The 13,369-nt window shown below is 44.8% G+C and overlaps 1 protein-coding gene across 1 annotated transcript; it reads right to left on the bottom strand.

Annotated features, from left to right (window-relative positions):
• Positions 1–2,494: 2,494 nt before the first annotated feature.
• On the bottom strand, positions 2,495–13,369 carry LOC134039836 (A disintegrin and metalloproteinase with thrombospondin motifs 8-like). Its single transcript, XM_062485949.1, has 9 exons — positions 12,258–13,369; positions 10,125–10,364; positions 9,473–9,605; positions 9,096–9,263; positions 6,991–7,280; positions 5,899–6,085; positions 5,433–5,605; positions 5,156–5,331; positions 2,495–5,004 (listed from the first exon to the last, which is right to left on the bottom strand). Exons 1-9 carry the CDS (start codon positions 12,984–12,986, stop codon positions 4,269–4,271), a joined length of 2,832 nt encoding a protein of 943 aa, XP_062341933.1. The 5' UTR covers positions 12,987–13,369; the 3' UTR covers positions 2,495–4,268.

The raw sequence follows: 13,369 nt of genomic DNA, 5'->3' as shown, positions 1-13,369 counted from the left end.
CGGAACACATCGGAGACGTCGCAGGGATGATGGACACCCATTACAACAAAGAAAAGGGGAACTGGGCTCCTCTCCTCTCCATCCCAATAAATCTACAGCAGCACAAAGACTGGGCCAGGATGCCTGGCGTGCCTGCTGTGCTGCAAATTACCCACCCTACCGCAGCCACACAGGCCCAGAAGCCCACACTGTGCTGGGCTCACTGCTACTAACCATCTGCTCCACTGGAGCCTCTGCCTGAGACCATAAAATATGGTGCGCTGTGTAGAGAAGGCCCCACAGGGTTAATTGTGCCCAGGAAGTACAGTCCTGACTTGACAGATCTGTGTCCCAATGCCTAAGGATTGGAATGTGCGGTCTTTGTCCGGTTTGAATGGTCCTGCTGAAGACCCACACACTCACTCAACGTGATCCTGTTAAAACACAACTATTTCCATTGGTTTATCCCCTTCTGTGCAGCCTGTCTATGGTGGACACTTTGTGACCCCATTTATCTCAGTAACATGCTTGGGTCCCAAATCAGAACAACATCAAATTATAAGCAGGTGCTTGGAATCTACCTACACAACATAACCAAGCGGTACTCAGTCAGGTTATCCAAGGCGTACATCCCTCCCGTCATCTGTTTTTACAGCTGGATCATTTACTGGCATCATATTCATTCTGGGCCCCTCATGGACGAGAACATGATGTCTTGTCCTGAAGCGAAGTCTGCTGTTGCTTCACGGACAGAGACCTGAACTGTACTATGAACGACTTAGGGTAACGGTGAAAAGCCAGGCTGTGTTCACTTTGGCATTTCACCAATCTGACACTGGCATGGCGCTGCATAACGATGGAGAACCGTGATGTCCAACCCACTGTTTACGAACGAGCGCAAAGATAATCGAGAAACGATGTGCTTTTTCGCGTATTTACCAAACAGTGTCATCGGGCTTGTTGACATCTGCATGTGGAGGCAGGAGATGTAAGAGCAACACCAAAGCAGAGGGGCCTTTTGGAACCCAAGTAAGGACAGCACCTGTCCAGAGATGCAGCAGGGCCAGTAGAGGCTGTTTCTTATTATCTGAACAGAGGAACACGTATCAGATCTGAATCACGCAGCGGCAGAGCCTCTGTCAACCCGTTCGCTACGCGTCGCATATCTGACGTTCCGCCAGTGGATTGCCTCACTCGAGGTCAGGGTCTGGGCTGCTTCAGTTTGTTATTGCTGGACGGGAAAGGCGAGAGGAGGCCCACTGACAGGGCCACTCTGGAGAGTAGAGATCCCCGTGTGCCGTCTGGTAGGATACCTGCCGCTGCTTAGCTTCAGTCGACCGTGTTTACAACCTCAACCATCATCTCCCCCCAAATACAAGTAGGGAGACTGCCGGTGGAAATTAAGGATTAGTCCTTTGATGGAGAAGCCCTCTGTCTTAGTATGACCAAGTTTGTGTCTAGGGATCAACACAGGAATGATAGACTTACTCTCTAAAAGCTGCTGAAGGCCTGTCTCTCATAAAACTCCCTCTAAGGATCTCATGGGCTTAATCCTGGGAAGCACCTTGACCCATGTCAACACCAAGATCCAGTGTCTGTAGTCGAAGATGAATTGCCGTACTCACCACCATCTAACATTTTCAAGGCCCAGCTAAGATTTAGTCAAGCAGTCCAAAAAAAAAGAATAAGAAAACCTGAAAAAAACAATTAATAGTTGAAATACTGGCAAAAATTGATTTTCATGGTTTTGCAGTGTGCGCATTTATCTTTTTGAGTGAGAAACCCAAAGCTTATGACTTCATTGCTGTTTGATTCAAATAACCGTAGGCCCTTTGGCAAATAACCTGCCTCCGATCAGCCCCTAACAATAGCCATCAGTGTGTTGAAAAGAGGAGATATCTACAGTATAAAGCAAAGCATGTTGTTGGACCAATCTTCCACATTGTATTTTAATGACGCCTATTTCATGGGCAGATTCCATAAGTCACCAACAGCTGCCTCCTTCTGCTAAATCCTCCTCAAAAGAAATTCCTTGGACCCATATGACTCAGTTCCACAGATGGTTTCTTATTACTTGTGTTACACCAACCTTATCCTTTTTATTTGGAATTCTATTATTAAATGGAATTGGCTAATTAGCTGTTCTCTGAAAGCACTGACTTCTATTCTGAGCAAGTGTGTTTTCAATCATTGCAAAGGGTGCATCAAGCTATATAGAGTAGGTCAGACACAGGTACAATTACTTTGTCACTTGCCTTCAAGTGCTAAAAGTATATATCTAAATGAAAACTGTATTTAATCACCTCTAATACATGAATACGTGTCATACAACTGCAGCTGGAATATTTAGCTGGAATCTTCTTTTATTAATTATATTTTCAGAAAAAGACCCCAAAACATTACAATTTTAGTCAAGTGACGTCTTTATTGACTTTCATTAATCAGTCTTATTTCAAATGATTCTAGAGGACAGTACAGACAACACATCATTTAAAGATTAAACTGTAACAATTAGTCAGAGAGTATTACAAAATAAATAGCTTTGTAAGGAAGCTACAACAATAGCACAATACAGACCTTCATTGAAGGGATAGAATGCTTTGAAATGTGATCTACATCTTTTCCTTTAAATTAATTAATTACTGCTGTTTCCCTTTGTGGAAGCCCCAGAACAAACTTTGACCCAACAAAGAATGACACCTCTACCATTTGCATATCCCTGCATAAGGCATCAATAGTTTGGTGATATATATTGTAAGGGTTTTTATAGACTAATATACGTTAGCTAATCTACAAACAATATTTTTTTTGTTGTTGTTTGTTTGACTATATGCTATTTATATTCTGTCCAGAGAATGAACATGACTCTTAGTCCTGTGTAACAATACACAGGTCTGTAATCTATGTTACAAGTCTTCATCTCTATCTCCCCGAGGACTGGAGACCACACCCCTCCCTCTGATCATCTGTGTGAGTTGTGTGGCTAGACAACTACGTACTTAGCCACATTCATGACTGTGTTTGTCCCTAAGCTATTTCAAATGACACATAGTGACTCATCCATCATGACATAGTATACCATTAGGTCAATTGGCACTGTACAAAATATACTCCATTTCAGAGCAACAGAATGAACCAGAGACCATTCTTCTAGTCTACAGCTAACAGATTGGTGTCTATAATAATGTTTAGGCCAAAGTGAAGCATTTTCCATTGGATAAAAATAGATTTTTTCTGTTGATGAAAAAATATGACCACAGTCACACTATGGCCAAGAATAATAAGAAAGAAAACATAGCATGACAAATAAATATAATCCCGTGTTGGTTGCATCCAAGATTGCTCCAGATCACCTTTAAAAAACATTGCTGCAACTAACTCCACCTAGCTCTCAATGCAAAGTGTAACATGTAATTCATTTAGCACACCATTAACTATTCTACACTGTTCATAAAACAACACTTTAAGAAGCAACAGACAGTCAATCAAATCCCAAGGGTAAAATATATATTGTTTCAGATTTATTTTGAAGCTTAATTAGATAGCTGTGACTTGTTAGACCCGCCAACATTCTAGCCTGAGGTGTTTTGTGGCCAGAGTACACATCCAAACCAGACTCCATTATTCCAGAACTGATGAGTCATGGAAATAACCTTATGAGGAGGTCTGATAAGGCATGATGACATGTCTATATTTTTGAGAAATTGTTATGCTTTGCTAACCAATATCATGGTACCTTGTGTCTACCGTTTAGGAATTTCTCTACCTAATCTGGGATGTGATTCATGTTGACAAAGATGGATTGAGGTATTAAACCACTCCAGAGAATCTCAGCAGGATTTATGTAAAGTTAATGTGCCTTTGATGAACTGCATTTAAATTGCAAACAGAAACTGATTTGAGAGTTGATTTTCACATCCTATGAGGTAGATCTCTATTGGATAACAGAACCTTCAATAGTGGTTTACAAATATAGCTTTGATATCAAGGAAACAAACAATGACAGAAAGTAAACTGTCAAATTCATCTACAGTATTTTCTATGACCAAGCCATGGTTGTAGTTTTGGTCAATATTAGTGAACTGACCGCATGTGACGAGCTGTCCTGCTTGTCTCTGAAGCATGGTCTGGGTGGTCGGGAAAAAGTTGTATGCTGGTTAGTTGCTTACTACACCTACTTCCTAGCCCTACTAACTAGCCCTACTAACTAGCCCTACACTACCTCCCACTGTAATGTACTCCACTGCTGCCTGCTACTAACATTTCCTCTTCTCCTGCCTCCTCGCAGCTCAGCAGTCCAGATAGCTGCATTCAGTGGAGAAAACCTCAGGCCTCTTGGCAGGATTGCATTTCTCCATCTCCACTTTCTTGCCTGTGTAGTCCAAACACAGAACAGTGCGATGGCGCAGGCCCACCCCACATGTCCGGGAGCAGGCAGACCAGGGGCCCAGCTGCCAGATGGGGCAGGGCAGGTCTCCACACGGCCGAATGTCCACCGGCCGCAGGTCCTCGTCACAGAAGTAGGACAGGAAGCCCGCCCCGTCGCGACACTCGACACTCCTCCTGGACCAACCAGAACCGCAGCTCTTGGAGCACTCAGACCACTCCCCCAGAACCCAGTCAGCTCCCCCAAAGGGCAGGATGGCGTGCAGGGGGCCCCTGCCCTCGGAGCCTAGCTTGGTGAAGGGCACGTTCCTGGGGAGGAAGAAGGTGTATTTGACCCGGGGCGGGGCGGAGTCTCCGGCGGTGGACAGCAGCTGGACGGTGAGGGCCTGGCGGAGCCGCTGGTAGCTGAGGATCCTCTCCAGGGTGGTGGAGGAGCCGCTGTAGCGCAGCACCGCCCCCGCCACCGGGATGTCCTGCTCCGCCGTCGACACCGAGTAGTTCCCGTTCAGGATGTAGGCTCCTCCTTCTGTCTTCAGAGCCAGGTAGTTGCCGTCGTGTTTGATCCCCCGGTGGCTCTTCTGCTTGATGTCAATGTTGGTGGCCCCCGTCGGGATGGTCACAATGTCGTTATAGCCAAATCTACAATTAACACAGACGACTGGGTCAGAGACACTTTTTCTACACTTTCATGCGCTAAAAATGAATTTAGTATGGGATTAAACTAAGCTCAAACTAAATTCAAACCATCAAATACATTCTGCTACTTGGCTAGGTGTTTCATTCAACTCACATGGCGTTGTTCATAGATCCAGTGATCTTCCTGCAAGTGGTTCCATCCCCTCCACACGCTCCACACTTGTCCATCTTCACATTGGACCCTATTACCTGGTCGCAGCCTGCCTTCACGCACTGGCCCTGGACACAGATGGATGTGGTGTCTGGGCCGCAGGTGGTGCCATCTACCACCTGAAGACAAAAATAATCAAAGGAGACCGGCGTGTCACGGTTTGATCACCACCTTCTTTCGAAGGAGACAATGACAACAAGTCGACTGGCTCTCTGCACACCTTGGCTTCGAAGACTTTAAATTCACTGCTGCCTCTTGCCCTGCAGAACAGCTTGCATCTGTCCCTGGGTGACACGCCGTTGTACTTAGGGATCCACTCTTTGATGTTGCCATGCATGTCCAGGTACCTCTCACTGTTGTACTTCTCACACTGCTCGTCTCTGAAGCTACTCCCTGGAAGGTGAAACACAGCAGGTTTTATTACTAATCCTTCCCCTGGTAACAGTGTTGGGCTGAGCATAGCTCAGAGGAGTAACATTTGACTGTAGATGAAGAGGCTTTGTGCATTACTTTGGATATGTGTGTTAAAATCTGCTATAAAGCATATCAAATGTGTCTGCTAAAATGCACATATTACCTCACATTAGATGCACTGCATAAAATACTACAATCAGTACAGTATGTTACACTGTAGGTGACTGTATGCTATACCGTATAGAATTGAATGGTGTTTTGCTGGAGGTTACCGTGGTCATCTTGGCAGGCATGGATGTTGCAGGACTGGTACTGGACTCTCTGGCCCACACAGTAAGCCCCTCCATTCTGTGGCTCAGGTTCAGTACACTCTCTCTGGGAGAACTCCACTCCTCCACCACATGACCTTGAGCATGGCCCCCAGGGGCCCCATCCACCCCAGCCGCCATCAACAGGCTCCTATAGGGGCCAACACAGACCTTTTGTCAACAGCGAGTTAAATCGACAACAGTATTTACAATTTACAAAATCTCTTCTCGACTGATTATCGTCTCGTGTGAAATCATTCAGGTGACAGGAAAGCTGTCTCTTTATCTACTGACAACTCTGTCATTAGAGGGTCAGACGCCAGACTCAATAAGCGCTCGTTTAATACGTTTTTGTTTTCCCATTTGGCGTCTCCTCTGGCGTGTCATCGCCTGCAGTCTGCCACGCGTGTAACTGCCTCCCGTACGGACGTCTAGCTCCACATACGCACAGCTCCTGGCATGTGCAAAGATACTGCCTTTCATTTCTCTGGGGTTTTTACGAGCTGGCCACAAGAAGATCTCTAACAGCCAGGGCGTCTGGGATCACAAGCTAGCCCCCTGGAATAGGCCTGTTTTTAAAGGGCTGCACCAAATATACTTGTGCTTTTTAAAGACCTGTACCAAATATACTTTACCAAGCACTTAGACTGACATTTAGAGACTTGAATAAAAGGGGATTGATTATTTTTGGCTCTCAGGCAAAGGATCCAGACAGGGGCATGTGAAGCGCAACATTCTATTTTTGAAGAAGAGGTATTGAAACATAGCCAGGGTCCAGAAGCTTCCACCCAAACAATTGTCTGAAATCATCTGTCAAGGCCGCTCATACAGGGCATGGTTCGAGAAATTGTCTGTAACAGAAAGAAGGTCTAGAGGCTGAAAGAGAGAGGAGGGCTCCAGCAGACTGCAATATAAACACTGCTATAGCGGTTGATAGTAAATCTTCAGCAAGGTATTTAAACACGTTTTCGAGAGACGTTTACTCTCGGGCAGGTAAGAGCCCTCATAAATCAGAGCAGAGTGACTCAGACCGAATCACCGTGACCGCGTGCCTACCTCTCCCTCAAGGTGCTCCGTCAGGGCACACGTGCCGCGCTGGCAGGTGGCGTTGGCCCCACAGGACGTGCCATCCGCCCAGGGCAGGCTGCCGTTGCGGGTGGTGCAGTGGGGCTGGCCCTCCTCCCGGCACCACAGCTGGCTGCACATCAGATTCTCTGGGGCATCTTGGCACTGGGTGAACTCCTCTCCAAACGCCTGCTGGCACTGGCGGTCGAGGCTGTAGGAGTGGCCTGGAGGCTCCATGGGGAGGGGCATGGTCTGCTCTGGGGGGTCTAACAGGCAGTCACCTAACAGACAAATACACACACACACACTCAGTCACGTTTATTCTGTAAACAAGTGTGTTTCTCAAAGAAAGGACTGGAATATTACGCAATTGTCTTTTTTGGGGTCATGCTACTCATTCACTGTCATTGGCAGGTCATTACTGTACATACAGTACTGTACTATCGGAGGCCTTGGGATCTTAAAGTGGCTTAAGCGAGAACACACATAGAACAAAGATTCTATCAATCATTTATGGCAACTGCAAATGCATGCCAGTCCAACCACTGCATGTGGACTGCTGTAAATGCTATGCTGTTTTCAAACTAAAACAGGTGTGCACAATTTTAGCTTGAGGGGCTATTTTCATTACAGTAACGAACTACAGTATGGGCCAAATACATTTCCTTGACAGATATGTTAGGGAAAGTCTGCTTTGCTAAAGTTCTGTTGTCAAAAAGTAACAGCTCATGTGGCTTAGTTATGTGATTGACATGTGGAACACACTCAATAACAATCTAATTAACATTTCACTGCTTAAAAGTTTGAAGGGATCAAAGCAATCATTCGTAATGTCTGGTATATTGTACATACCAAAATTATACTAATGTTGGTGATGTGCCAATGTGTCAGGGAAGAATTCAGGGATTTTTTTTTAAACATTTCTGATATACAGTAGATTGTTGCTTATTTATAGTGTGTCCAGCCATGTAAATCCTGTTTAAAATTCTGCAACATCAGTTCACTATGTACCTGGGGCTAGACCGGTAAAGACAACATGTGCTTGGCTGCACTCGATTTCTCTGTGAGGGAAAACAGTTGTTAAACCAAGAATGTGTGACTCACCAGCAGATGAGTCAAGGAGAGAGAGAGAATGTGAGTGAAGACTGAAATATTGATAGATATAAATCAATGACTCAAATACGCCCGCTATTGCGTAATTCACATACCTTCTAGCTTTCAATTTTACACTCCACGCTCAGAATTGTGTAGTACTGTAGTGGTCTTTAAGAAAGAGCCCAGCTATGCCAGCATCAATCCTGAGCTGCCTTCTGCCAGCAATTTCAGGCATGCCATGTGTGTGTGTACAGTACATGTGTGAGTGTGTGCAAGAGAGAGATAGAAAGAGTGTGCCTGTGTATGTGTGTGTGTCCCTGTGTCCCTGTGTGCTTGTCTGTCTGATGTGTCTGATTTGTTTGTCATCTGACTGATCTCCCTGCTGTAGCTCCAGTAACTGTCCATCCCACAAAAGCAGCTCGGAGAAGCGAGAGGCACAGAGAGCGGCTTACTCTGTTAGGATTGTTAGTTTTGACACTCTCAGCAAAATTACAAAGTGTGGTTTTTAGACACCATCATTAGTGGTTAGGGGATGGGTTAAGGCAGAGTAGGCATTGTAAAAAGAGAGAGAAAGAAAATAAGCTTGTGAAATGTAGGCTCCACGTGATAGAAGGATTTCTCACCATGCTTTAAGCCCAAAATTACATAGCACATTTTCTGTGGCAGGTTTCCATTAACAACATAATAACATACTGAGCCTTTAGGACAAATGTCTCAAAACTGTTATTGAAAGTTAATGAAACTGCAAACCTTTTTTTTTTTTTTTTAAACAGTTTGGTTTTTACAGAATGCTCTCTCTGGTGCCAAAACCAAATAAAAGCTGTGAACCACATGTTAACCAATAAAGACTAACAGTCGATACAAGATGTTTGTAAGTAGTGCATTGCAAACCATGAGTCTAACCAATACATCTCCACACACTCCAACAGCAAAGGGGAAATTACAGTGAAAATACAGACTGAGGTTTTGAGATACAGTAGAGCAAGCGAAAGTTATCTCACCATGTCCGTTGTCGAAAAACTCGGTGATGTAGCGGGCACTGCAGGGCGACCAAGGGAGGATCTTGTTGAGGTCTACAATTTCTGATGCCATTAAATGGTGCCCATCCAGGTGCCCAAACCACTTCTTACAGTTTATGGAGTCATCATGTGGCATGCTCAGGACATGACCTGAGGAGACAGTTGGAGAAAGGTGTGAGAACACGTGAAGAATTGGTTCACAAAGGAAAATGCTGCCAATGTATCAAATCATTGGGTCAAGAGGTAGATATAATGGCCGAGACTGGTGACTCAGGAAGCAAGCATGTTCTGTGAACTCCACGCAAATGTACACCATATGACAAAAACAAGTCTCATGTTCCTCGGGTGTGCTGACATACCGAGCTCATGGGCAACGGTGTAGGCTGCCTGGAGACCATTGTCCTCTATGACAGAACAACTTCTCTTGGGGTCACACATTGTGCCCACGTCGGCCACGCCCAGCGTGGTACAGGTCTTCAATCCACAAATGTCCTGGGAGGAGAGAGAAAAAGCGGGAATAGCATTAGAAAATTAGCGATAGGAGTTTCGGATTGGGAAAAGGACAGGGAAGGAAAAGGGTTAGAGGAGAGGAGGGAAGGAGTGAGGGAGAGGGGGCTCAGACACTGATATCCAGACATCGGTAGGTTTGTTCCAGACAGAGGGTTTTTTTCCCCAAAAGAGGAGCTCTTGCCAGCAAAACATTTTTGTCAGTGTTTCCATCGTAAAATGAAGCAAATACATGGCAGCCAGCAGCCTTGGGAAGAGAGATTGAACTGTGTGGTATCCACAGCACACAGTAAAGGGATATGCACATGCCCATTCAAGCCCATTGACTGCCTGGCATCTCTTTAACCGGTATACATGATCACACATACGCCAGCATTAGAAGAGAACAAGTAACAAGTCCACACCGCCACTTAAAAGACTAGGCAGACCTATCATTTTTGGCGTATGGAGAAGACACGGCTTCTGAATGTGTCACACCCACAGCTGTGACGCCCCCCTCCATACCTGTCTGGTGAACAGGACTGCAGTGTCGTAGTGCTCGGCATGTCTCACGCTGGAAGGGTTGAAGAGCTGTTGCCAGGAACAGAAGTTCCTGAGGGCCACGCCTCCGTTGCTTGATACCTGGGGCCCCACCTCCTCATCCTCCACCACCAGCATCTTCACCACCACCAGGCTCACAGAGTTCTTGAGGCTGGGGTGTCTGTAGATCTGTGCAGCCATGGCCATCAGAGTCAGCAGATAGTGCTGGAGAGGTGACAAACACACATACTATGTCATAGAGATTAACAGCTTCCTTGCCTATGTAACAAGATAAGTACATCTCCATTGCTGAAAATCTACTATATGTTCTCCAATATAAAAACGCCATGAAAGAGGCCACATTTCTAAAGACAATTCAGTTTAGGTCATCTGACAACATACATACAGGCCTTGGGATACTCACCCCAAATCCATAAGTCAGTTGGACACAAATGTTTAAACATTTGTGTTTTTCTTTCCATCAATAAAATGGGTGGAAGGACCACAAAAACAAACTCCCTTTGGCTTGTTCCCCTTCCCAGATGGTGCTAACTCAAATACAGACCCTCCGTGCCAACATTCCTGTTTACCCTTTCAGATACAGCCAAAGGAAGTGTTGTCAGTTTGAGTAACGCGATGCAGCATGTGTACCTTTACCCTTCTCTGACGTTATTGTGAAGTACAGCATATTAAATTATTCTTTTAACTACAGCTGCATGAGCTAGCCTACTTGTTGATCTGTTTATTTCCTTGCATCACTGCTGTTCCTCAGATGGACATTTGGCATGGCTCCCCAGATCCTCATCAACTTCTACAGGTGTGCCAGAGAGACTATCCTGTCCGGCTTCATCACCGCCCAGTATGGCAGCGGCCCTTGACTGTAGCTGCCCTTGACTGCAGCTGCCCTTGACTGCAGCTGCCCTTGACTGCAGCTGCCCTTGACTGCAGGGCACTACAGAGGGTGGTGAAAACAACGCAGTACATAACTGGGAGGAAGCTATCAGTACTACAGGATTGTGTGTTTTTAAAACGTACTTTTGTTGCACTTTGGAAGGACCTGCTAAAAAGCATTGGATTGCAAAGTATATTCTGCATTTTATAATGAACTTTGATTTGAGTTGTGTAATATTCACTACCAATCTGAGAAAACGTTAGTTTTGCACGGTCCTGATCTACAGTATGCCTTGGACTGAACAACATTCGCCAGATGAGCTGTCAGGCTATCATTCTTATTCAATTACAGGCTGGTAATTCTGTGATATACTTTGATTCACGGGTCCCCCAAACTTTTTACTGCGAGGGACCGATCATTTTTATTTTCTTTATTGTGGGGCCGGGTCGGTCTGTAACAGAAAATTACATGGGCCGGAGTGACTACCAGTATTAGGCTCGCGTGCACCTGCTCGATCACTATGGAACGTTATGTTGAATTTACCATTCTGTTGGTGAGTGAATCTAACAAATAATTTGTTTAGTTAAGAATTATAGTTAATAATAACTAAGGGAAATTTTTGTTTGAAAGCCAACCTTCATTATCAAATACAGATATGATATGATTAAAACATATAGGCCTATTTAAAATTAAATGTTCAAAATATGTCTCTGGCATTGTTCAGAGGGCCGGTCCAAATGTGTGAGCGGGCCACATTTGGCCCGCCGGCCGTAGTTTGGGGACCCCTGCTTTAAGTGAACAAAGACTTCGACTAGGCTACATGTAAAAGGGCGTGTTTAAATTTGCAAACCTCTTTTCATTCCAAGTTTCTAGCTAGTATTATAATCGAGAGAAAATCTTTCCCGTAAGCATGGGATGAAGGCGAGTCATGGTTGTGATGTAGTGAGATTGTATAAATGACTGGACTAGACTGCAATTGCTTACACAGGCATGCGCCCTCCTGGCTGCCCTGGTTTGACAGATTCATAAACGATTTCAGGAACTTGGTGTGATTCTGTCTGGAAAACTGGAGTGCTTTGGAAACATTCGTGCGTAATGACGCATATGAACATGATCCTCTCAAGCATTGAATGTGGGGAAACAATTGATTGCCTGTGTCAATGTTTTTGTCTAAAAACACGGTTGTACGTAGCGTCATCTTTCATTCAATTTATGTTAGAACTCACCTTGATTTCGTCCCCATAAAACTGTGTCATTGAGGAGTCTGCAACTAGTAGTGTTTCAATGTATCTAGGTGCAGAGACAAAGCGTCGACTCCGCTTCTTTCCCTGAACCTCATCCCCATCGTGATATGACTCGCCGTCATCTGAGTCCATAAACCAGCTTGCGTCCTTCAATTGATCAAAGGCAGTCTTTTGAGATTCACGAGGCTGGGTAAAAACTCTCCTTGATATAACGTGCACCTGCGAGGTGTAGCTGCCTGCTTTGCTATGGCCGTTGACTTTGGGTTGAATGACATATTCATCCCCGTGCGTAATGAATGACCCTTGTATGCCGTGATACAAACTAACCGCAACCATAGAGTCCTGATCTGTGTCCACTGTCCCCGAGTAGAAACAGCCTGCATACTCATCCAGATTCTTCTCCGTCTCCATGACATCGCTGGAAAAATGTCGAGATCCAGAACTGTTGAGAAGAGCAGACAAATGTCTCGCTTGAATTCGCTGAATGCTTAATCTGGGAGAAACAAAATTGTCGTCCGGAGACAAATTCAGCGTGAACTCGCGGCCAAAGGCTTTCAGCCTGATACTTTGTTGATCTTCGTGTCCTCTCCATAGATGGCCGCCTCTTACACTTGTCTTGGCGGGTATTATCTCCTCTGATTGGAACAATTCCGATAGAGCCAAGTTGGTCAAGGAGAGAGTTAAAAAGGTTATGTGAAAAGTTGAAGCCATTGTATGTTTTCATACGCACGGTATCAAAGTTAAGTGCTATGATTCAAAGCGGAAGGTTAACGCGTCCTACAAATATAAACGGAATGGATGAATATCTAAATACAATTCAAAATATACCTAACACTACTAAACATAGGCTTTGACCCCACCGTCGTTTAAAATGTACTGCAAATGAATATTTCAAGTGGTAAAAGTTTTAATATAAAACGTAATTTAAAATTGTCTAAGAAAATCAATCCCTAATTTGTGAAGCTGGAGCCTGGGCTCGAGTTCTATTGCTGCGGAGTGAATCAACGGGATTGCTCTGACTGTAGTATTTATAAGCCTGGCTCTTCTAAAACATAAGTGGTTTATTTTTTGATTTCCATCGCTGCTGGTCTCTC

The sequence above is a fragment of the Osmerus eperlanus genome, chromosome 19 (genome assembly GCF_963692335.1).
Source record: "Osmerus eperlanus chromosome 19, fOsmEpe2.1, whole genome shotgun sequence".
In the NCBI taxonomy this organism is placed as follows: domain Eukaryota; kingdom Metazoa; phylum Chordata; class Actinopteri; order Osmeriformes; family Osmeridae; genus Osmerus; species Osmerus eperlanus.
Note: the sequence above shows the minus strand (reverse complement) of the source record. Positions and strands in the feature narration are given on the sequence as shown.